This window comes from Lobosporangium transversale, assembly GCF_002105155.1.
Source record: "Lobosporangium transversale strain NRRL 3116 chromosome Unknown BCR41scaffold_10, whole genome shotgun sequence".
In the NCBI taxonomy this organism is placed as follows: domain Eukaryota; kingdom Fungi; phylum Mortierellomycota; class Mortierellomycetes; order Mortierellales; family Mortierellaceae; genus Lobosporangium; species Lobosporangium transversale.
The window spans coordinates 626,467-649,669 of record NW_019028988.1 but is presented as its reverse complement, the minus strand read 5'-3'; the positions used below and the strand labels follow the sequence as shown (position 1 = coordinate 649,669).

The 23,203-nt window shown below is 41.3% G+C and overlaps 8 protein-coding genes across 8 annotated transcripts; 2 read left to right on the top strand and 6 right to left on the bottom strand.

The window, feature by feature from the left end:
* Positions 1 to 1,686: 1,686 nt before the first annotated feature.
* Positions 1,687 to 2,523, bottom strand: BCR41DRAFT_394425 (hypothetical protein; the record flags this gene model as incomplete). Its single annotated transcript, XM_022028643.1, has 3 exons — positions 1,687 to 1,952; positions 2,202 to 2,277; positions 2,383 to 2,523. 3 exons carry the CDS (start codon positions 2,521 to 2,523, stop codon positions 1,687 to 1,689), a joined length of 483 nt encoding a protein of 160 aa, XP_021883412.1.
* An 808-nt stretch (positions 2,524 to 3,331) lies between these two features.
* Positions 3,332 to 5,238, bottom strand: BCR41DRAFT_349787 (hypothetical protein). The gene is made up of 4 exons (XM_022023534.1): positions 4,945 to 5,238; positions 4,391 to 4,776; positions 4,052 to 4,085; positions 3,332 to 3,792 (listed from the first exon to the last, which is right to left on the bottom strand). Exons 1-4 carry the CDS (start codon positions 5,102 to 5,104, stop codon positions 3,482 to 3,484), a joined length of 891 nt encoding a protein of 296 aa, XP_021883411.1. The 5' UTR covers positions 5,105 to 5,238; the 3' UTR covers positions 3,332 to 3,481.
* Positions 5,239 to 6,490: 1,252 nt separating this feature from the next.
* On the bottom strand, positions 6,491 to 8,289 carry BCR41DRAFT_302627 (major facilitator superfamily domain-containing protein; the record flags this gene model as incomplete). The annotated part of the gene is made up of 3 exons (XM_022020677.1): positions 6,491 to 6,820; positions 6,945 to 7,978; positions 8,073 to 8,289. The coding sequence occupies 3 exons, from the start codon at positions 8,287 to 8,289 to the stop codon at positions 6,491 to 6,493; spliced, it is 1,581 nt and encodes a 526-aa protein (XP_021883410.1).
* Positions 8,290 to 9,745: 1,456 nt separating this feature from the next.
* On the bottom strand, positions 9,746 to 12,245 carry BCR41DRAFT_302599 (P-type II D ATPase; the record flags this gene model as incomplete). The annotated part of the gene is made up of 2 exons (XM_022020675.1): positions 9,746 to 10,507; positions 10,605 to 12,245. 2 exons carry the CDS (start codon positions 12,243 to 12,245, stop codon positions 9,746 to 9,748), a joined length of 2,403 nt encoding a protein of 800 aa, XP_021883409.1.
* A 261-nt stretch (positions 12,246 to 12,506) lies between these two features.
* On the bottom strand, positions 12,507 to 12,950 carry BCR41DRAFT_302732 (hypothetical protein; the record flags this gene model as incomplete). The annotated part of the gene is made up of 2 exons (XM_022020685.1): positions 12,507 to 12,614; positions 12,714 to 12,950. Coding segments are annotated over 2 exons (345 nt in total), but the record flags the coding sequence as incomplete, so codon positions are not given.
* A 692-nt stretch (positions 12,951 to 13,642) lies between these two features.
* On the bottom strand, positions 13,643 to 16,255 carry BCR41DRAFT_349784 (or S-antigen, N-terminal domain-domain-containing protein). Its single transcript, XM_022023533.1, has 2 exons — positions 15,157 to 16,255; positions 13,643 to 15,025 (listed from the first exon to the last, which is right to left on the bottom strand). Exons 1-2 carry the CDS (start codon positions 16,031 to 16,033, stop codon positions 13,776 to 13,778), a joined length of 2,127 nt encoding a protein of 708 aa, XP_021883407.1. The 5' UTR covers positions 16,034 to 16,255; the 3' UTR covers positions 13,643 to 13,775.
* Positions 16,256 to 19,404: 3,149 nt separating this feature from the next.
* On the top strand, positions 19,405 to 21,713 carry BCR41DRAFT_349782 (interferon-related developmental regulator-domain-containing protein). Its single transcript, XM_022023532.1, has 5 exons — positions 19,405 to 19,780; positions 19,915 to 20,066; positions 20,214 to 20,329; positions 20,446 to 21,091; positions 21,226 to 21,713. Exons 1-5 carry the CDS (start codon positions 19,506 to 19,508, stop codon positions 21,603 to 21,605), a joined length of 1,569 nt encoding a protein of 522 aa, XP_021883406.1. The 5' UTR covers positions 19,405 to 19,505; the 3' UTR covers positions 21,606 to 21,713.
* Positions 21,714 to 22,172: 459 nt separating this feature from the next.
* Positions 22,173 to 23,194, top strand: BCR41DRAFT_369169 (putative heavy-metal-binding-domain-containing protein; the record flags this gene model as incomplete). Its single annotated transcript, XM_022026437.1, has 6 exons — positions 22,173 to 22,276; positions 22,396 to 22,417; positions 22,519 to 22,654; positions 22,781 to 22,821; positions 22,917 to 22,918; positions 23,026 to 23,194. The coding sequence occupies 6 exons, from the start codon at positions 22,173 to 22,175 to the stop codon at positions 23,192 to 23,194; spliced, it is 474 nt and encodes a 157-aa protein (XP_021883405.1).
* Positions 23,195 to 23,203: the final 9 nt, after the last annotated feature.

Below are 23,203 nucleotides of genomic sequence, written 5' to 3'. Positions count from 1 at the left end.
GCCGTCACTCATGACCTCTGTACTTGAGTTTGGACCTGAACCTGCGCTATCAAGGACTGTTCGTATCATTGGTCGTGAGGTGGATAATGGTGAAGTTGGTGGTGAGGCAAGCGAATAGCTCGAAGGAGAAGAAAGGGAAGAGGTAGGAGAAGATGCCAATGGCGATATTAATGGTGTACTAGGGGCAGAGGAGGATGTAGGCTCTTGCTGTTCTTGAAACACAAGATCAAGGCTAGGCGGAAGAAGGATCGAGTCAGTTGAAGCCGAGGATAGTGCAAGTTTGGGATTAGAAGGATTAGAGGAAGAAGAAGAGTGAGAAGGGGTGCTGAAAGTGGATGAAGAAGCTCCAACAGACAGAGGCTTGAAAAGAGGGTTGGGGCGAAGGCGGAAGTTGGAGGATAGGCCGCCTAGGAATCCCCGGGCTGATTCTGGGAAGGATGGAAAGAGAGATGGGACCATTGTCTTGGTATATATTCTTTTCTTTGCCTTTATCTTGTGGAGGACGAAGGTAAAACAGGAAATAAAAGGAGTGATAGCAAGAAAGGGAAGGGAAGAAGAGTGGAACCAAAAAAAGATGGAAAAGAGAAGAGGGAAATTTGCATATGCTGATATATAATGTGTATGTGTGTGGATGTGGATGGATGTGTGGATGTAAGAATGCAAGGAAGCGGATGCAATAGTCCCATAAAGCAACTATAGAAGCGAAACAAGGAGAGGAAAGAAAGAAGAAAAAAAAAAAAAAAAAAAAACACGCGCTGACCAGTTGTGTATGTGCTTTATTTATTCAATATGTCCAAGAGTTCAACGTCAGATGGATGCGAAATGTCTTTTTATCTATGTATTTATTTTGTATTCTATACTCTTCAAGTATTTTTCAGGGATCGGAGGAAACGAAGATGAACAAAAAGCAATACACCAAACCAAACCTAAACACGTCAAATTACAATAGTTTTCATAATTCATCCGCTATTGGGAAAAAATAAAAATAAAAATAAAAATAAAAATAAAATAAAAAGAACATAAAAAAGCAAACAAAAAGATCAAAAAAGGATTCAAGTAAAGACTTTTGCAGCTTGCATATATTAATTTTAATCTACAAACGGCCATCAGTTTCAAGCTCTCAAAGTACGTAATGTCTATCCAAACAATAGCGGAAAGCCCTTCTTCTGGAATAGATCTGTTGTCGATATGTTAGCAAGAAGCCGAAGAGCCGCAGATGTATGAAGGGAGAGGCCAGGTTAGGCGGCTCGGATAGTCGCATGGCCTTTTGCCAGACAAAGGATCAAAGAGGCTTTGACAGTCAACGCGTGAACTCTGCTTCTTCTGTGTAACATGCATCACTTTTTTTTTTTTTGCTCAGAAACGTGCTTTCTATTAAAGTTATTTATTACAACTATTGTTTCTAAAATGCAAAGAAGGCACAGCTACATATAGCGCCATTTTCACTCTATCGATAAGATCTGTTCGTCCTGCAATCCCTGGTGTCCCTGAACTGGGCCAACAAAGTCATGTTCGTACACATGGTCATCTGTAGGTTACAATTAGGCCGAAGAAGCAGTGCTTGGGGAAAAAAAAAAAAAAAAAAAAAAAAAAAAGACAGTAGTCTAAGTACAATAGGACTCTCTTAGACTCTTATAGCACAAGGATAAAATGGGATGATGTCTTGGCTTAATTCCCTTTATGTATTCAATGTCCACATCCTCCTAAAGATCCATGTCGGCCGTGACTTACATTTAGATCGGTGCCATCACTACCATTCATTTCAACACTTTGCATTGACACATCCTCGACCTTGTTATATTCTTGACTATCGGCACCTTCATATATTAGACTCTTACAATCTTCTTGATTTAACTGGTTTCGGGCATGATCATCATGAGTATTGCTGTCGTCGTCTCCTTTGGCCAGCATCTCAATGGATTCTCCGCCTCCATCTGGGTCAGAATCAATGCCTTAAGGGGGATGCAAGTAACAGCAATAATGCCAAACCTAACTACAGCCAATATCGGCACAATCAAATCGGGGGATCGCGATTCGGTTATGGAGGCATCTCACATCCCTCCTCCCTCAAGACTCAAATGGTTCTAGGGTATCGAACAAGTAGTTGACGGGTTCAATCAGTCCAAGACATTCTCCTAAAATCAGCCTTACTGGATACTTCGCGCCTCACAGTTGCCCATGGACCGAATCCTTCCTAATACCACTAATGACGCCAGCCGAAAAAACTCCAGCAGGCCAGACGTTGTGATAGGCACGAGAGCCAGGGTATTTTCTGAACTGTCTTTATATTAGAGGCAGCACAATTCTCATTCTATGTCAGAGGTAAGTTGTATAGTCATCTCAAGTACAGCACATCCTAGGAAATAAAGGGATTATAAATACAGCATCGATGTGTTCAATCGAGTAAGCTTGGAAAATGCTTGCAGAGAAAGCTCCTGTTCTATCTAATCTATTGTCGCTAACGATGGAGTCGAATAGGCTGGTGACGAGCCTAGGAGTCAACCAACTGCTTCGGACAGCCATGAATGTTTGGACCCTTTTTTATTTTAATGTCTAATTTTATTTTATTCTATATTGTACTGTTAACGAAACGAAAATACGCGAGGAACAACATTTTCTGGTAAGGGAGACTGTAGATGTCATCCAATCTAGAATCAGGTCGTCACTGTCAGACTGAACCAACGATTTGACTCTCAGGGTCATACCAAAATTCCCCAGGGACTTGCTTTCTATTCAGCCAACTGGAGGGTTCATCGAAGTTAGACAATGTTGTGATAAATGTCGCAGAGTTCCACTACCCATCGTATTCTTAAAAGCCTCGGAAAGAAGGAAAAAAAAGTTCCTTCTCAAAAAAATGATGCAGACACCAGGACACTGTGTTGATAAAGAAAGGATGCGCTCTCATTGTATTGGATAAGCGACACAGTTATATATATAACCATATTTGGGTCAGACATGTTTGTGTCAAATGCCAAGACTCCAAAGCAAGTTCCATTCACAAGCATACATGCGGAAACAAAGAGCCTCATTCCAGTCCTCCAAGATGTGTTTAATGCATTGCTTTGATTACTTTCAGTGTTTTTAGAGTACTCAATGAACGATGTAGTCGAATGAGATGCGATTGAATGAGACGATGAAGGCCCATTACAGAGAATGTTTACAACACCAATTAAAAAAAATAAAAAAATAATGATATAGAAAGGCCAGGAAGAGCCGTTTTTAACACTGCAAAGATCAACAAACTGGATTCGCACGCGACGATTAGTTCATTAAGGACCGCATCGTTTAATGAAAAGATTTGCATTAGCTGTTATTATTTTTATTTTTATTAGTTGGTTTGGTCTCGTCAAGTCTTAAAAACCAGACAACAATCGACCAGCGACTATGGAATGGAAAATGAAAAAGACCAGGAAAACAAATATCCTTTTTACAAAGCTACTGTAATAAAAAAAAATAACTATTAATGCAGTAGTAGTAGTCTTTAGAGTAGCTGGACATAATTTTCAGGTACCAGTCCTGTCTTTCCATCCATCTCTCCTAAGAACCAGCCAGGGAATTGCCGGCAATGGATCCAGAGGAATTCACCTTCGCGGAAACTCAGCTCTGTAGAGTTCTCTGCATCGAAATCATACAATCCTCGTGCATGTCCATGAGTACGATCCTCTTCTTCGCCTTCTGCTTCATTATCATCATCCTCTTCGTAATCCGACTCCTCATATTCAGGCTCCGGTGGATAAAGGCCGATGTGGTAGGGATGTACTTTTGGGTAAGCAAAATCGCGGACAGTCACCACTAAAAAAAAGTTTGGAGCGCAAACATTGAGAGTTAATTGTCAAGTAAACTGTTGTGCCACAAACAAATAATTATCCAGTCTTGAAGAAGCGGAGAAAAAACACCATAAACCATTAAAAAATAATCCAAACCAAAGCGCGCCCCTGAAAATAGCTCACTAAAGTTGTGGAAGGATTGTTCCTTCTTTATGACCTTTTTGCTCAGACTTCATAGAATCCGCAAACAATTCAAATGGAAAAGGAAAAATACGCATACATACCTAGATCATTTTCGGTTGACTCCTCCCCTGTGGTCTATCGAGATCAAAAAAAAAAAAAAAAAAAAAAAAAAAAAACTATGAGTAAGCTTCAACAATGTAGTTGATGCAAAGTCGATTGTACTACACATCACGCGTCCTCCATGGATTACTAGTCTGCAGCTAGTTCATACCATGGGCAATGCAAAAAAAAAAAAAAAAAAAAAAAAAATTCTCGATCACTCCTTGGAACGCCACACAGATGTCAACTCCACGTTATTTCACGCATGTATACGGTAATGCAAAAAGGGGCAAATACAAAAAGCCGAAATGGGTTCCAAAATAAGAAATAGAGTTGCTTACCGGTCCAGCCGATTCGAGGAGCATCGCTTTTTCTGCCTCTACTTCTTTATCATAATTTGATTTCTTAGAGTCCCCGTTGTTGACGTCTTGATAATTATCTGTAGTATTGCCTTCGTCTTTAAGAAACGATGTGAGAGTCTTCAAAAGCTCTTTGTCTGGTTGGTTATCATTGTTTGAGAGCGATGCAGAGGAAGAGGAGAGCGATGACGATGACGACGACATTGGTAACGTCGTTGATAGTGATGATGGTGATGATGATAATAAAGCGTCATTCTTTTCGGATGACTCTGGCATATTATTCGAAGTTGATGAAATTGCCAAAGATTCTGAGTGAGATCTACAACGAGGACCAAAATGTAACGACATTCGTTTGGCAGCTGTGGAATCTAGTTGGTTTGATTATACTGTGGATGTCAGTATTTATTTTTTTAAGCAAAGAGCCCTCACAAATAAAAAAAAAAAAAAAAAAAAAAAAAAAAAAAGAAAGAAAGATTGTACGTTCAAGACTTAGAAAGGAGGCCAAACAGGTAAAAAAGAGAGATTGAAATTATTACCATCTGGATAATGAATGGAGGCTCTCTTGTTGTTGAGGTTTGCCTCCTGTTGATTGAGAGTATCGCCAGTAATAGGAGTGGCAGTAGTGGCAGTAGTAGGAGTAGCAGTAGCAGCAGAGTGAGCTTGACAAGGGGGAAAAGAGACTGGAGCCATGATCATACTTGCTTGATTGTTTTGTAAAGATACAAATGAAAATAGAAATCAGTAAAAAAAAGACCGGCTTTTAAACTGTTTTGTTCTTCTTGCGCAAGGTATAGAAAGGAGAAAAAGTTAGTAAGTGTCCTTGAGAAATTTGAATGGATGAGCAAGAAAAAGGGGATTGAAGAATGCAAATTTAGGCTCGACATCAGGTGACTATTTTTTTTTTAGACATACATTAACTGGGGCCAAGAGAATGGATGAGGTATGTACACTTGTTCGCTTGGGATGAACGATGACAAGAAAGATAATAGATATTTGGCCGTTACTGATCAGGAGGCGATGCTTTTTTTTTTTTTTTTTAGTCAGGATTCATTAAATGATTGGATTCTTGTGTTGCATGAAATAAATGAATGTGAATGGGGCAGTAACAGCTAAACGCAGACTAAAAAAAAAAAAAAAAAAATACTGGAAAATTATTTAAAAAAAAAAAAAAAAAAAAAAAAAAGATTGAAAGAAAGAAGAAATTGAACAATCAGTCGAGAGGCTGGATGAAAGACGAAAATGCAAAGGAGAAGAAAGTGAGAAAAGTGAGTAATGGGTAGGACAGAATGGAAGAAAAAAGAAAATAAAAAAAATAAAGAAAACTTACTGAAGTAAATAAATAAATAAAATTCAAACCTGTCCAATCACTCCGTGCCTCTGTTTCTTGACAATATGAGCAGACTAAATTCATCAAGATCATGTGCAATAAGAATTAGTCGACTATGTCATGTTGCATAGCTTTAACGGTGGTCCAAGTCAAAAAGTCAGTGTGTAAACATGTGTGCATTTGCATTCATCAACAGATTATTTACATGTCCATACCTCGCTCTTTTTTTTTTTTTTTTTTTTTATAAAAAAAAAAGCTCAATAAAAATATCCTTGGTACATGTAAAAAAGAACTTCATGTACATGTATACCCCAATCCATTCCTGCTCCTCCATTCCAAACTATCAAACAACATGAAGAGGACCTTAATAAATTTTTAATAAATTGCAATTTGAGCCCTGCTTTCACCAATGTAGCTTCTCCGAATATGAGTGTATCTATCTCACCTGTACATATTATACTTTTATTCCAAACTGGTTGTCATTAGTCTGAAAAGTAGGGTCACTCAAGTGACCCTTCTCCGCTGTATTGCCACTGGAACATTGTGACACCTGAATCCGAGCAGAAGAATGTGGAACCCTACTCACATTGGTTGTAAAAAACATTGATGTAAATATTTGTATGCAATAAGATTTTAAAAAAAGACGCCACTAATCTTACGACTCCTATACAGAATATAAAAAATGCATGGTCTTTATTTGTGATTTTGGTATTAGGGTATGCTCACATTTCCCCCTCTCTCTTAGATCTCCGAGACTAGTAGCTAAAACGGAAAGAAAGATGGTCGTCACCCTCATCCTTGGTAGTCTCATTATAATTCTTCCAATCCTGCTCGGTCCAGTTCTTGGTCTTTTCATCTCTGCGCTTGTTGATCCACATCAAGTGATATCGCTGGAAGATAAAGAGCACAATCGTCACTAACAGTGCACCGAACAAAATCCAGAATGCTGTAATAAACCGTGGTGCGTCCTCATCCCGGAACAGATTCACAGAAACCATATCACATGCATTCACAGAAATAATATATAGTGCTAATGCAATCGATCGCTTCCCGGCCGGTGCAGTGTTTCCCGCAATCCATGCAGCCTATTATTAAAGCAATAAATAAAATAAAATTGAGCAAGAGTTAATTAACTGAAGGAATCATTAAAATAAAAATAAAATAAAATAAAATAAATCTACAGTAATAGCATATAGCACTGCTACTTACGTTCAGAGGATGCCAGCATGTCTGGCCACCCATCGCAAAGATTAATGCAAAGTATAAACTGAATTTATTAGCATCTTCTGGCAGGGCCGCCAAAGCCAAGATGCAGAGTGCATAGTATGTTGATGCCAAAGCTCCATGGAAAGCACGTTCATTATGCTTATCTGAACTCCAGCTCACAAACGTCATGATCGACAATGAAATAACGTACCCTGGGATCACCAGCAGGTTCGACACCAATGACGGAACCCCCAAGTTCAAGTTTTTCACAATCAATGGTGATAGGACCGTCAATGGTGCGAATGGTAAGAGTCCGAGGAACCCAATTAAGATATTAGGCCAAATTCGAGGGCTTGTAAAGGCTTTGAACAGCTCCTTCTTACTAACCACGCGTTTACTAGTGTCCGCCTTCGTAGGATCATCACGAATCAGCCGTGTGATCGCGATCTGCTCTTGGCGGTCTGTCAGGTACCCATTCAAACGGAATCCACCCTTAGTGCTCGTGGGTCCCTCAGGTAAGATAAAGAAGGAGAGTAGTCCGACCAGCACTGTCACAAGGCCCTCAAATAAGAATAACCACTGCCATCCTGCTTGGCCTGCCACTCCGCGCATATGCAGGATCCCATATGCAAGGACGCCCGATACGGAGTTGGCCACTGCTAACGTGGACCAGAAAATCGCCAGTCGGGTTGCCATCTCACCGCGTTTATAGTACGATGTGAGGTAAACCGCGATCCCAGGGATGTAGCCAGCCTCAAACATGCCCACGAGAGCTCGGCAAATCAAGAAAGTCACCCGATCCTTGAGGAAGAACTGGGCCGCGGTTGAAAATCCCCAGAGACACATCAGCAACGGGATCCAGCGCTGAGGTCCTACCCGCCGAATCACCATGTTCGACGGAATCTCAAACAAACAGAAGAAGCAAGTGAAGATTGTTGAGCCGAGCGTCACAGTATTGAGTGACATGTTAAGATCTTCCATTAAGTTATCTGTCAGTGCATTGGCCATGTTGCCTCTGTCAAGCTGCATAAAAAAAACTAAGTGACAAAAAAAAAAAAAAAAAAAAAAATTAGTTTTATTTCAATAACGAGGACAATGAGTGAAGGAAAGCAAAGTTGTTAATATACTCACACATGACTCCAATCCATGACAGAATCTTGAAATCAAATATGCGTACGATCTGTTTTTCTTCTTCTGGAGTCCAACTCAGATCATGGACATAATAAGGGTTCCTCTCCCCGTGGACGCGTAGCCATTCATCCCCAGGCTTGGAGCTGTTGAGGGAACTGCTGTCATCACTTGCTGCGGTCAGCTCCTCATCTTTGAGTGTCCGCTTTGTTAAGCTCATGGAATGAGAGGATGTGCTTTTTTAATATAAATATGTTTGTGCGTGGTTTTGATAGTTCAAAGAGGAAAAAAAATAAGGTTGAACAAAGAATTAAAGCTGGTAACCAAACTATTTACAAAAAAAAAAAAAAAAAAAAGAGTAATGAGGGTATAAAGAAGTTTGGGACAATTAGAACCAAGAATAGAAAAAGAAAAAAAAACTGTTCTCCCTTTTAAATGATAATGCAGATATTGATCAGGGGACGGAAACAGTAACGCTGCCTCTCCTTGTTTGCAAGCAGTTCCTAAGCATCCACAAGCCAAAAGATAGAGTTCGAAGGGGTCTTTTTTCGCCATCGTATACCTAAAAAAAAAAAAAAAAAAAAAAAAAAAAGTATTGGCAATGTTTTTACAATAAAAAGTAGTAATAGTCCTGAAAGCGTGCCTACACGACATGATTTCACAAAATGATGTGATTTTAACAAATGATGGCTTCAGCAATTCAAGAAAGTTTGGACCTTATTTTAAACCTTGTAAATATGACCCAATCTGGCATATCGGCTCCGCCATGGCGTACAGCGCCAAACAGCTAAAATCTTTGATAAATGATACCATTCTAACAAAGATACGCGACTTTTTTTTTTTTTTTTTTTTTACCCTCAGCTCATAATTGATATAAATGATAAAGCCAGATGACGAGGGTTGGCAACATTTGACACTAGCGACTTCATGGAAAAAAGGTAAAAAATAAAAAGAAGAAACGTTTAAATAAATCAATGTCGATAGCCTCTTGGAATGAAATGAAAAAGAGTGAACAAGCCACCAATCAATGTCGTCTCTTAGAAAATAATTGATCTAATACATCTTGCCTATATATCATGACTAAAGAAGAATAAAATAAACACATGTGCTTGACATTAATGTATTAGTTCACCAGCGTCCATATTTAAATAAACTGGTCGGCGAATGGAGGCCAGGTAAGTAAAACCTCTACAAATTTCCGTGGACCTTAGCTTCGGCATGCCGTTGAAGATCAATGGAACCATAGAACAGAAGAGTATAGCACAGACATAGGCTTATTCAATCTTCACTAATTATATACAGTAAAAAATTAAAAACAGAATGCGTATAGCAAGAAAGAGGATATCTCATGGGAATAATGTATGTTATGGAGGAATCTCCAATACACCATCATTGGCTTCTAGAGATGTAATTCAAAGTAGAAGGAAGTCGTGTAGTGTGGTTAATCATAGTATATACTGTCAGTTGACGCATTTCGACGTATTACAACCGTTCAAATCACTTAGCAAAGCCAATTCAATATGATAAACAGTTTTAATAGGCTTGGATAAATAAGTATATATGAGTTGGTAATATGCCAATGCCAGCTAACTATAGAAATGCGGGGTATGCTGTTGATGATTATAAAATTGACTTTTTTTTTTTTTTTTTTTTTTTTTTTTCCTTATTATGCCTAATCATTCCTTGCCTTCAAGGACAGAGTCATTGAAGGAAGCAGCTGTACGCATGCGATTCATCTCTTGCTCAATACCAGTCTGATAATGAAGGGGCTTCATGACACGGCGCTTGATCATCTTGTACAGTTCAGCAAAAGCAATGAAAATAACCAATGAGGCGATAACAAGCCCCCACTCATAAGTCATATACGTGTGCTTAAAGACATTATTGTTGAAGCCTGGAATGTAAATAACTGGGAAGACCAAAAGGGCACCAATAACAATGGATAGCCAAAGCATTTTGTTATACTTTAAAGTCGCCAGGTTCTTACGGGTCCAACCAGGCTCGCGTAATGCGCGACAGTTGATAGCGTGGGCGAGGATCAAGAAAGTCATGCCTGCATAGGATGTGGCACGGGCCCTGAAGACACCATCACAGAGATCAGAGTACTCACTGTTGCACTCGGAACCAAACTCACCATTGTTGAAGCCAAAGATAACAATGCAGAAGTTGGCAAATGAAAGGGCACCCATTGCGAGACCGTACACAAATGTATCCATAACGACCTCGAAAGAGAAGAGGCCCTGCTTGGCTGAGCGTGGAGGCTCTCGCATATTGGACTCGCTTGGAGGCTCAAGACCAAGACCCATAGCAGGAGGTGAGGATGTGATCATGTTCAAGAACAGAATTTCAACAGCACTCATGGGAAAGACAGAATGGCCATCTCTGTCCTGGAAAACAAGTCCGATGACCAAAAGAACGACCTCAGCGACGTTAGCGGACTATCGTAAAAGCAAGACGAGACAGTGTTGTTAGTCATTAAATCAATTTACATGGTACCCATTTTAAAAGATCATTAGCGAGTGAGGTTTATCTTACCATCAAGTGCTGAACAAACTTCTGGATGTTAGCAAACATGCGGCGACCTTCCGCAATAGCTTTGACAATAGTGGCAAAGTTGTCGTCCGTCAGGACGATATCAGCAGCCTGCTTGGCGACATCGGATCCTGACTGACCCATGGCAATACCAACATTAGCAGCTTTGAGTGATGGTGAGTCGTTGACGCCGTCTCCAGTCATGGTGGCAAACAGGTTGCGACGATGGAGAGCGGCAATCATCTTGACCTTAGTGTCGGGGGCGCAGCGAGCGACAACGCGAGGAAGCTCCACAAGACGGTCAACTTCTTCATCCGACATAGAATCAAACTGATAAGCCGTCATAATTAACTGGCTTTTCTTCACATCAAGGTCCTCAGGAATAATAGCGACTTCCTTAGCAATAGCAGCAGCAGTAGAGGGGTGATCACCAGTCAACATATGAACACGAATGCCAGCCTCATAACACTTGAGCACAGCAGGACGTGACTCGGCTCGAGGGGGATCATAGATACCGACCAAACCCAAGAAAACCATGTTGGATTCAACCTCCTCACGGCCCAGATCACGAGCCAAATCAACACTAGCGGAAGCTTCAAACTTACGATAGGCTAGTGTCAAAACGCGAAGACCCATCTCGGCAAGAGCGTTCATCTTTTCGGTGATCATGGCCTCAAACGAAGCACGAGTATTATCTTTCTCGTCGAGGAAACTACGCTCAACATCGCCATCACGCCAATAATTACAGCAACCAATGACACGCTCAGTAGCACCTTTCATGAAGATGACTTTTTCACATGCATATCCAGCAGTGGCCGGTATCTGGTAGAGGACCGACATGCGCTTGACGGATGAATCGAATGGGAATTCGGCGATCAAATTGAAACCCTGCGCAACCAGCTCAGGTTTGGGAAGGCCTGCCTTATAAGCAAGGACTTGAAGAGCAATCTCTGTAGGATCACCAATTGCAGACCACTCGCCATGAGTCTCGGGATGTTGAGTTCGGCGAAGTTCAGCCATGTTGCAGAGAGATGCAGCTTGGAGGGTATGAAGGAGCTGGCTGGAACCGCTGCCCACCACGATCTTCTCTTCTTGTGCCATGAATTCAGTACCTAAAGATTCACCCTGGCGGTAAATACCGCCCTCAGGGACGAACCCAGTGCCAGTAATACGATAGAAACCATCGCTTGGGAGCCACATACGTACAGCGACCATCTTAGACTGAGTCAAAGTACCAGTCTTGTCAGAACAAATATTAGTGACAGCACCCAAGCTCTCAAGGGACGAGAGGCGGCGAACAATAGCCTTGACTTCAGCCATACGACTGACACCAAAGGCCATGGTCAAGGTCACGACAGCTACGAGTCCTTCAGGGATGATGGCAATTGAAACAGAGATGGCATAAATGGCGACTTCATTCGAATATTTGAATCCATGCACAGCAAAAACAATGAGGACAAGGATTAGAGCAGCCACGAAAACGAAGTAAGCCATCTTTGTGAGACGTTTCTGCAAGGGGGTCTGTTCATTCGAGTCGACGTTCATTAGAGTCGTTGCGATCTTTCCGATCTGGGTTTTCATTCCAGTGCCGACAACAATGCCTTTTGCTCGTCCTTTGACAACGGTGGTTGAGGAGAAAACCATATTAAGACGATCACCAAGAGCCTCATCGGCCTTCTCGATGACTTCCAAATTTTTTTGGACAGGAAGAGATTCTCCAGTCAAGAGGGCTTCGTCGGTTTGCAGATTGAAGACCTCGAAGAGGCGGCAATCGGCTCCAATGACATCACCATCCTCGAAGATCATGATATCTCCAGGAACAGCTTGGCTGTTAGGAATAGTAACACGAATCTCGTCACGGATGACATGAGATGTAGGCGAAGACATGTTGCGCAATGCCTCCATGGTCTGTTCTGCGTTGAACTCTTGCCAGAACCCGATCGCGGCGTTCATGATGATAATAAACAAAATAACCCCTCCTTCAGCGAAATCCTTAGTGGCAAAAGCAAGGGCCTAGCAAAACCAAAAATAATCACTCTCTTTAGACCTTTTTTTTTTTTTTTTTTTTTTAAGTAACATGAGACATGCAGGGAGGGAGTGTTGTTGACTTACAGTGGCAATCAAAAGAATAACGACGAGAGCATTGGCTACCTGACGCCATAGAACTTTGTACCATTTGACGCCCCCATTGCCCTGAAGCTCATTGTTGCCATACTTGTTCAAACGAGAGGTAGCCTCACCAGTGGTGAGACCCTCAATGATACTGGTGTTGAGGAATTCTGCAGTTTGATTGACTGTGTATGTGTGGAAGGGAGTCTCCGGCTCGATATTGACATTTTTCTTGCCCATGACCCTTATGAGAATTGCTGTAGCTGAGTTGTCTCGAAGAGTGTAGCTTTGTATGTGGAGGATGCAAGGGATGAAGTATAAATGAGAGACTTTTTTCTTTTGAAGAAGAAAAAAAGGAAAGCGAAGAGAAGAGAGGAGATAGAGAAGCTGTGTTGGTCGAACACTAATGATAAAAGAAGAGATCGGAAAAAGTTTACACCTGTTGCAGGGGAATGGGCCCGACTAAAGGAACACATATTTATGCATACACCCAGATATCTGGGGCCAAAATGCAGGGTTCAATCATGTATAGCTGATGCTCTGTGCTTATGAGCTCCGATGCTTTCAGTGTCAAAACATTCAATACCACGCGAAGGAACAACGTCATTCGTCATTCGTATGAAACCTCTAATAAAACTCAGTATGTAGAAGATTTTTTCTTTTGTTTGAGTTGATGCTGATATGTGGATGGCTGTGGCCAATCACTGGTCAATTCGCATTGTCATGGACTTGTCCATACTCGCTAATTGGCTGATTGGCCTGAATCGGGGCCAGTATCTTTGTATTGCAATAGCTGCCGCTTCCAGGAACGCTATGTAGATAAGCTAGATGCTTCCAACAGAAACCGACGTTTCCAGTCTAGAAAGCTGGAGCTCTGGGATCAAGCGCAAACTATAAAAGTACATTTATTTATATTCAAGGATAAAGAACTCATCTTCTATTAGAATTTTATTATTCCGACATTTGCTATTAGTTACTATACAATTGCTCGCTACTTTCATGAGGGAATAGTGGATTAATAGTTTACATTGTAAGAAAGTTGAAAGCGGATGGTGTTGATGTTGGTTAAATCTGCACTGGGGGGTAGAGTTGGTGTGAAGGAAAACGAGGGTGTGGATCAAGATATCTTGATCTTTCAGAGGGCGAAATTGCACGCGGGTGATGAATAGGAGGCGGTGGAGGGATCGAGGCGTAGTCGTCCGTGTGATGCAATGCCCCTGAACTACCGCTTCCACCGCTACTCTGAGATGATAATACAGGATATTCAGGGCTTGCGCAGCGGCTAGGCACCTGACTCACACTCCTACTAACACTTCGACTAACGTCTCGACTAGGGTTCCGGCTGTTGATATCCTCCTCGGACTCCGCATAGGTCGGCAAGTGGATCCTGGCCACCAGCGCACGAAAGAGGTCGTCATCTTCAGGGTCCATTCCTCTCTCAGAATCGAACGACACTCGAGGGGTTGAAAAGGATGTAAGGTAAGAGGGAAGCTCATTCATTTGATCACCTAAACTTTCCCCAGCACCTTCCTCCGGTGGATATTCATCTTCCATCGCTAAGACCTTCAGATCCATCTCATTCTCAATGCGGAATCTCTTAATACCATCTGTGCCAAGAATAGAGAACCTAAGTATATGATTCACTTTCATAAGCCCAATATCTGCGGAAGGATTACACTGATTCATCTCTGGTCCCATCTGAGGCATATCAAATAAAAGGACTTTGTTCCATGTCACAGCCTCAGTAGAAAGTTCTCGATCATCCAAAGTCCATCCTTCACTCTTTTGTATTTTGACTAGCCTCATATCCACTCGTTTGCGCCCTTCAGCTCTATAAACCACTCGCTCCCATAAGCCTACTTGTAAGACAGTGACGTGTGTACGGCTGTTGGGCGAAGTAATTGAAACCTGCAAAGGAATCTTTGTTGAATGAGGTACTCTTATCTGCGGTAATGTGATCTTGTATTGAACCTTATCTTCTGGAGAGCTCACTATCCTTCCTCCACGGTGATAGATACGTGATGCAGGCATACTTGCGGCGTGTCGGCGCAGGATCTGTACCGTAGCCGTGGCGCTGGAAGAGTTGAATGTGATTCCAGGCTTGGTCAGAGTTGCCAAAAGTCTGTATGAGACCTTGCCATGACTTGTTGATAATGACTCTGGAAGTGTGTCGGGTAGTTCGAGTGAGAATGGGTATGCATGCTGTCCAGCCAAAAGTACAGTGGAACTCTTCTTGTGGGCTGGCGAAATGATCGGCCAAGTGTGTTCGATATGTGGAGCAGTCGTATGTCGAGTAGCTGGAGAATATGCGTTATCTAGGTTAACAAGAAGCAAATTAAAAGTCAGATGTAAGCTTTTTAAAAAACAAATACGGTGGCTCGACTCATTCCTAGTTGCTGGATACAACAAAGTGCCCTTGTTCCTCCAGAGTCATGTTCAGCCTTACCATCGATCCATGTCACAGATGATCGTCCAGAGAATTCCAGTTGCAATGATTTGACTTTGGTATTCTTCTGTAGAGTTACATATAGAACGCCTTCTAGCACAGTTGGTTTTCCCGCCATGAGAACAAGCTCAGTTTGAGCCAACTCTATGCGAAGAGTCTTGATATGTGTATTAGGCTTTGGGTGAGCGACCTCATCTTGCGATGTAAATGCAGTAGTAGCGAAGAAGGAGAATGGGGGTGGTATGTGGTGGTTATCAGGGCGAACGCTGTTTGGATTCATTGGAGGTGGAGCTGTGAAGAAACCTGTAAGGGGCGTGGTGGAAGTAGTTGGTGCAAATGACGGTGATACTAGACCCGACGATGAAGACGACCTAGGCTCGAATCGATGTGTTATGTTGGTTTCCTCAGGTGTTGATGTTATTAGAGAGGCTCTAGCCTGCGTACCATCATATACAGACAAGTTTGTACCTGATGATGGTAGTGCTGGTGTTGATACTGATTCTGATTCTAATGACGACTCTGATGCTGTAGGCTTAGTTGGCAACGGAGAAGCTGATCGACTGTCATCATCACTGTAGTGTCTAGATTGTTGCTGTTGCTGGTGGGTATCCTCAAAGAACATATCATCGTCGAGAACGAAACCAGGTTGAGTCGAGATCATGCTTTCTTGGCCATTGTATAGATTTGAATCAAGGGCAGGAGTAGCTCTGTGTTCTCCAGCAACTAAAGACGGAGGCAACTGATCGACTGAGGATGTGGAAGATGAGGCAGTAGCAGGTATATCATACGTTGAGGATGAGAGTGGAGAAGAAGTAGAGGGTGTGGAGGAAGAAGATTTGGAGGTGTGATTTGTGGAATCTGGGTATTCTCCAGCCATGATTGAAGATCTGTAAGAGAGTAGGTTGGTATTAGATTTAATATCAGAGGGTATAAACAAGCGTGGGATAGTAATTCATGCACACACGCAAAAGGAAAGATTGCAAGGGAGAGATGTGTGTGAAGGGAATTTAATGATTGTGGATGATCGTAGAAATGAAGAGGAGGTGACAAGTAGAGCAGACAGACAAAGACAAAGAGAGAGACAGGGGGGAAAGGTCTTCTAACATTTTTTTACGTCTTAAGGATTCGCAATGAATATTTATATGCGCAGAGGAATAATGCCCGTAATGGATTGTGTAATTTTCAGCAAACTCAGCTAATATTTGTTTCCCCAGAATAGAATAGAAACGAATAGAAACGAATGTATGTAAAAAAAATAAACATCGTGCTCCGCTTGAATGTCAATATCGCAACTTGTAAAACACTTTTTGCGGTGAATCCACATCCTTAACCACACCTGTCTACTGAAGCCGAACGTGTTTGCTACTTTTCCACTTGTCTTTGTAAGAGAAGAATCCGATAATGATTTCATTTGAGTCGATAGTTGGAATAGAAGGGAGCGCTTCACCTTTCTTCCCTTGATTCTTTGCTTTATTATCTCCTATATATTTGTATAATATCTTACTGCCTTTATGTCTGCATGGGAGCGTTGTTTTTGTGGCAACCATGAAAGTTAAACCTTGTTAAACGATATTCCTCAACTTCTTTTCCTTCACGTTGAAGTTTGTTGCTTTAGGACATCCGAAGGGGGGGCAAACATATTCATAAAAAAACCCATCGCTTTTTTCAAGGGGCATAGAATGGATTTGAAGATTCGTAAAACATTTTTCTCTCATCTTAAAGGCCTTTACCAAATCATTTCCTATTTCATACGTTGTGAGCATGTATTTAATGATTTACTCCGTCTGTACGTACCCTACTTTAAAAGAGTTAAATAAGTGTGATGGGCAAAATGACCTAAAATAGCTGTGCATACCATTTATACATATTTACCCTATTTTTCCGTTTTTCCTCCATAATTGTGATCGACAGACGGACATTTTCGTAAAGTGTGTGTTAGACATTGGTATCCAGTCAATGAAGCGTTCATTAAAGAGATAGGTGCGGAACTCTTGAATCGGAGAAAGAATTGATTTTAACTTGGTGCTCTTATCAAAAGGGGAAACACGCCATAGTAGTCCTCATTGATGAAACCAGAGATGAGAAAGAGCACCACGACCTGTTCAGCATAGTACATATACTTGTAATATATATTCCTATATTTATATATTAAATAATTTTTTTTTAGCCTTTTACTGAAGAAGAAAGAACAGGAACGAAAGACTGGTATTAAAATAAACGAAAAAATAAGATTGTGGACTGTGCTCTTGTAAAGCACAAATTTCTTCATGGTTACATGCTCGATAGTATTCAATGATGATAGATTTTTTCCCTCCCATTAATCGTAGATCACTATGCAAAAATTTGCATATGAAAGAAAAGAGATTTGCACCAACCCTTATACCCATCAGAACAGTTGAAGTCTATATCATTTTGCCTACATCAGAAAAGAAGTGAGATGCGGAGAATGAACGGTCGAGTAAATTGTGTCAAGGCAATTCTCCCACGCATCTTATTTAGGAAATTGAGCCGATTTCCAAGCATCCAAACAAACAATGATGTACTGTAATGATAGATACTGCAGGTAGATCTAGATAATGCATTCTCTCCAACATCTATATAAAGTGCAATGCGTCTTACCTCACAGCAATGAACATGTATGAAACGTATCTAGCACACCACACCGACCATGATGCTTCATCCCTCCCTAGATGAGGAGCAAGGGAGAATCCAATGAAGGAGCCCTATTATTCGAGACATGAGTGTAATGAGAGGCTGGAGGTGTCAAGTTAGTATTGTAGGGCAAGACAACTTCGTAGGTGATCTTGGCACCCTCAACATCCCTCTTGATCGCTACAAGCTTAATCATTCATTTTGACATGTTGTATTATGTCTCAGGACTCCTTTCTTTCTCAGTATACAGGCTATACCCAGTTTGTATTTTCCCGTATCCTTAACCTCGATTACCGCCTGGATCTTTCGGACGTGGGTAACGCTTTCTGTAGCATTGCTCACAATCTCAAGTCAAGCTAGATCAGTGTCAGATATCGAAGGGTGAGGAATTCAGTATGATATTCTGTCTATGTTACCCCAGACTTCCGTTGGATCCATCAACAAAATCATGCTATCGGATAGCATTATTACAAACGAACGATTGGCACACTCTTGCAGTGCTGCTTGGCGTCACTGTGTGAATCTGAATCCCGGTTATACACGGCTACGCTTATTGCTTTATCGAGCATGGTCCTTTGACTATGTTGAACCTTGGTTTCTTATCAGCGTGTGTAATGAAGTTTCAAAGTCCTTGAGGCAAGGATTATTGTATACAAATATTCGTTTTGTTTAACCCTGACGAATTATGTACAGCCGCGCTCCTTCGTTTTTGTTATCCATCTCCTGGTCTCTACCAACACTTCCAAGCATTCATTCGCCTTACACTTGCCTATGAAGCTTCCTGAAGCTCTCCTCCTCGTTATTGTCCTTAAGGTGCCGGTTTTCGCTAATGAAAGGTCCCCTGAAACAAGAATGGGGCCCAGAACAGTGGTACGTCTATTGCCTCTGCCAAACGGGCTCTACACCATATTGAACAAATATAAGATCAACTCTGCGGCCCAAAGTGAGGAATGTGGATCTGCTTTCTGTTATGGGTCTCCTTCCAAAGTGAGCCCCCCTATCCGGTAGTTATAGCCAGGAGCTCTGTCCAGAAGAATTTTTTTTTTGTTGCTGAATGGTGTTCCAGGACAATAGCCCAAATTCAAACGTCCAGCGGGGTCAACCAACTCCATAGACCCATCCAAGGAGGATATACCGAATGAATTTAAAAAGAGTTCCACTCGGCCCCACCGGCACTTCGCAGCTTTCTAGTAAACGTAAAACTATCAGCTGCCATGCCAGTTCGCCTAGCATACCTATAATCGAAAGTTGTTCCCAAGGTCGATCGAATGCCTGGGTCTGTCAACCACCGCAGATCAGACAACTTTTGAAGCTGCCCTCAACATGGCGTATAGCATCATTAAATGCTTGAGTCATGATATCCGATACTATGCTATAATCAGTGCCTTTCTGTGTCGCTTACATTCATGGTCAATAATGCAAACTATCGAGCATTGCATCTAATAAAAAATGTTATCATTTGGACAAGAACGAGAGTGGGCATTTTCTCTCAAATTGTGGCTGTTTGCTGAGTAGCTTGCCTGGAATGATTGGAATCGTAATAATTATTAATTAAAATATGCAACATGGTCTTGCAATTTTTTTTTCATAAAAGCAACTTTCTTCTCATTTTCATTTTCATTTGCATTTGCATTTGCATTTGATTTTCACATTTACTCTCATTTTTATTTTTATTCTCCCATTTCAAAACAATAAACATGTATGCAAACAAGCAACCTCCTAGTGGCCCTAGAAAAACAGTGTCAAAAAAAAAGCAGCTGCATGACTTGGAAAGAGTCGCAGGGTCATCCTCAAGACCCTCTTCACGTCCGGGATCACGCATGGGCTCGCGTGTCAACTCGGATAATGAAGAAAGTGATCATGAATATGAGGCTGGAGTAGACGATGACTTTGATGATCAGAAACATGCAGACGAATCCTGGGAGGGACAGCTCAAAGATGCCATCGAAGATTTGAACGAGAAGCGATCGAGGTAAGAAGGGAAGATAAAGGGTCGAGGGAAGTATGTGTGTGCGAATGCATGGAGGCTGGCGCAGCATTCTCTCGGACCGCCAGAAAAAAAAAATTAATCTTTTTTTTTTTTTTTTTTTTTCCTCCTTAATGTAGCGTACGCGAAGATGCATTGACAAAGCTGCAGACTATTATATCTCAGCGCTTTACAGCAGATGTATTAGATTCACAGAAGGATGAGTTGATGGAATTGCTCAAGAAGAGTATCAAGAAGGGAGGTACTCGCGAATGCGTCCTCGCAGCGAATGGTAATATGCGTGTGAACTTTACTTTTTTTTTTTTTTTTTTTTTTTTTTTTTGAAAATGTGGAAGTGTGGGCATGTGCACAATAAAAATCCGCAGAAACTGAATCGAAATGATTATGTCATGGTCTATCTTTCTTTCCCAATTGCCAGTAATTTCGCTGATATTTATCACAATTGGCGAGGATGACGAAAAGATGTTTACGGACCTTGCACCTTTACTCAAATACACCATCACGAATCACGAACAGACTGAAGCCAAGGCAGCCGTAAGGAAAAAAAAAAAAAAAAAAAAAAAAAAAAAAAATTAGCTTCACTTATTATCCATATGAGAGAGGAAGACTAATATATTTTTTGTTTATCTGCATGGTATTCCTTCTTACAGTGTATATATGCACTAGGAACCGCATGCTTCATTTCCTCAACACCTCAGCCATCTCACTTGCCGACATATGACCTTCTTGGCTTCTTTTCTGAGATTGTTAGTACCTCAGGAGCGTCTGTAAATGCATCCCAGAACGCTGAGACTCTAGCAGCGGCGTTGGAGTCCTTTGGCGTTCTTTATGCAGGACTATTCCCACATCTTGGGCCTAAGCAGATTACGATGCATGCCCGACGCTTCTTTAACAGGGTTGTCGAGGGTGCAAAAGAACTGCTAGAGCATCCAGCTGTTGAGGTCAGAGTCGCTGCAGGCGAGACGATTGCGTTGATGCTCGAGATCCTAAATCATTATCAACGCCAGCGTGAGGATGGTGAATTTTCTGACGATGAAGACAACGACTTGGAGACATATAATGATGACGATCCAGAGGATTACGATGAAGTCACAGGAGATTTCCGGTATGAAGATCTGGATGGTCTTATTGCAGCGCTAGGTGCGCTTTCGACAGACTCAAGCAAACATCGCAGCAAGAAGGAGAGATCTGCAGGACGGTCTGCTTTTAGGGATATTTTGAAGAGCGTCGAGTCACAGGAACAACCAACAGAGTCACTCAAAATGAAGGATTACGATGTTGAGTTTGATGGGTGGGGTAAGTTATTTTGCTTCATATCAAAGCTTGTTGATCGTAAAGTCAATGAGATCATGGGGTGATGAATTTTAAATATTCTCAACCATCAATTATCGGGAATCCACTAATTTCTGTTATAATATTCCTTTTTATAGTCGAGATTATACAACTTCATTATCTTCGTGATCGTCTGACCTCTGGTATGCAGACCCATTTTGTGCAAAACACCATGATTCACACAATTCTCCCTAGTACAGCCATTCTGTACTCCCCAGAATTAATCGGTGGCGGGAATGGCACATTTGTTTCTGGGTCAAGGCTGGCTGCTGCTGCAGTCTCATCGCAAGCAGGATCAAAAGCTGGGTCTCGCGCCGGATCAAGACCATCGTCTTCGATGGGTATCTATGCAGACGCTGAAGATGCTAAGGCTGAACTAGACAGGGTCGATCGAAAGTATCTGAATGCAGAAATGGCTAAAATGCGACAGGTCCAGCGCAAAAAGGAACGCAGCCGTGGAAAATATGAAGATTATTGAGTTGACTTTATCATATCTGTTGCCCCTGAACATTTGTACTTCGAAAAATATCATAAATCACATACTTGTGTGCCACGATAATAAAGTACAGAAATATATTCAAAGACGAGTTCTTTTGGACAGAAATCTTAGACGACCATTTGAGCCAGAACATGGTTTGTCTCTTGTTTACTTTATAGAAGCATAAAAAAGCTTATTGTCTCATGGTTATCATTGTATCTTTGTTGGCGAGAGGTTCTATGATGGATATAGTTGTTTACTTGTAAAAAAAAAAAAAAAAAAAAAAAAAAGAAATGCGTAAAGACTGCGGCTCCTTATGTTTCTCACCACAATATATTTTATGAACACACGTTAGACATTTATGTGATGCCCAGATGGTGCCTTATGGAGCCAAGTACTTATTTTTGGTCACAAATCTAGAACCTAAAATGGACAATCGACTCCAAACGCTCTCATCTTTTATCTCTTCTTCTCTTTCCCTCTCCTTTCTTCCTCATCCTCTTACTGTTTGCTTCTTCTTTCTACTCGATACTATCCTGAAGGCTAATCCAAGGAAAAAAAAAAAAGATGGCCCACAATCAGCCTGTTCGTTCTGTCGACCGACGCTTCACTACAACGGCATTTGAATATCCTGGATACTACATCGCACAGGCTCACGGTGTCGTTCGAGGGTAAATGTTTCCTATGTAACAGTAACAAGTTGCATCTCTTGTTCCTTCAGATGCTAAATATTGAATGTGAAATGGAGCTCATGCTAATGTGAATGAACTTTTTTTTTATTCCTTGACAGCCTCACGGTTAGAAATCCAAACGTATGTTTCTGTAAAAAAAGGGGCCTGTGTTGAGATAAGCATGGTTTTTAATTATTCAATACAATTAAGCTCTCTTCTTGCCTGTTGTCAACCTGTTTTAGGCTGGCAAAGCCATTCTCGGTGCATTTGCGTCCATCGGAGGAGGAGAAAGTTCTACGTACATCGAGATGGCTGAAAAGGCTCGAGAGAGGGCTTTTCTGAGAATGCTGGAACATGCTGCAGCTGCAGGAGGGAATGGTATAATGATATCTTAACGGTTCGAGTGCATGTTGTGTCTTTGTTAATACCTTTCCATCTGAAAACTCAATTCCTGCTCTCTCTCTCTTTTTTTTTTTTTTTTTTTTTTTTTTTTTTGGTAAGCAGCTGTTATTGGCATTCAGTTCACTGGACAGGAGATTATGGAGGTAAAAGCAGCCCATCATTGCTATTTGTATTTATTTTATTCAAGATGTATTTATTTCCAACTGCTTAATTTATGATCTTCAATTTTTCTTTCTAGGGGTAAGAGTCTTAAAGCAGAATGTCACCACGAAGAGAAAGAGAGAAAAGGCTTTCAGTTGTGATAATAACATTTTTTTTTTTTTTTTTTTTTTTTTTTACTTTTGTAGAATGACCGAGGTGATGGCATACGGCACAGCGGTTACATTAGTACCTCTTCCAGTACAATCGCCCATTTCGCAGCCTGGATATAGTCCTTATGCTCAACAACAACAGCAACACCAGATCCCTCCTCAGCAGCAGCAGCCATTTTTGCCCGGTACACCTATCAAGCAGTAGTTAGCCTAT

What these genes read in the sequence shown, in the direction of transcription:
- BCR41DRAFT_349787 (XM_022023534.1), bottom strand. Translation starts at nt 5,104, where the DNA reads ATGATCATGGCTCCAGTCTCTTTTCCCCCTTGTCAAGCTCACTCTGCT. An exon ending in CTCCATTCATTATCCAGATG is followed by an intron (nt 4,777 to 4,944) that starts GTAATAATTTCA and finishes CAAACCAACTAG; the next exon opens with ATTCCACAGCTGCCAAACGA. An exon ending in TCCTCGAATCGGCTGGACCG is followed by an intron (nt 4,086 to 4,390) that starts GTAAGCAACTCT and finishes TGATCTCGATAG; the next exon opens with ACCACAGGGGAGGAGTCAAC.
- BCR41DRAFT_349784 (XM_022023533.1), bottom strand. Translation starts at nt 16,033, where the DNA reads ATGGCTGGAGAATACCCAGATTCCACAAATCACACCTCCAAATCTTCT. An exon ending in ATCTGTGACATGGATCGATG is followed by an intron (nt 15,026 to 15,156) that starts GTAAGGCTGAAC and finishes TTGTTAACCTAG; the next exon opens with ATAACGCATATTCTCCAGCT.
- BCR41DRAFT_349782 (XM_022023532.1), top strand. Translation starts at nt 19,506, where the DNA reads ATGTATGCAAACAAGCAACCTCCTAGTGGCCCTAGAAAAACAGTGTCA. An exon ending in TTGAACGAGAAGCGATCGAG is followed by an intron (nt 19,781 to 19,914) that starts GTAAGAAGGGAA and finishes TCCTTAATGTAG; the next exon opens with CGTACGCGAAGATGCATTGA. An exon ending in ATGCGTCCTCGCAGCGAATG is followed by an intron (nt 20,067 to 20,213) that starts GTAATATGCGTG and finishes CCCAATTGCCAG; the next exon opens with TAATTTCGCTGATATTTATC.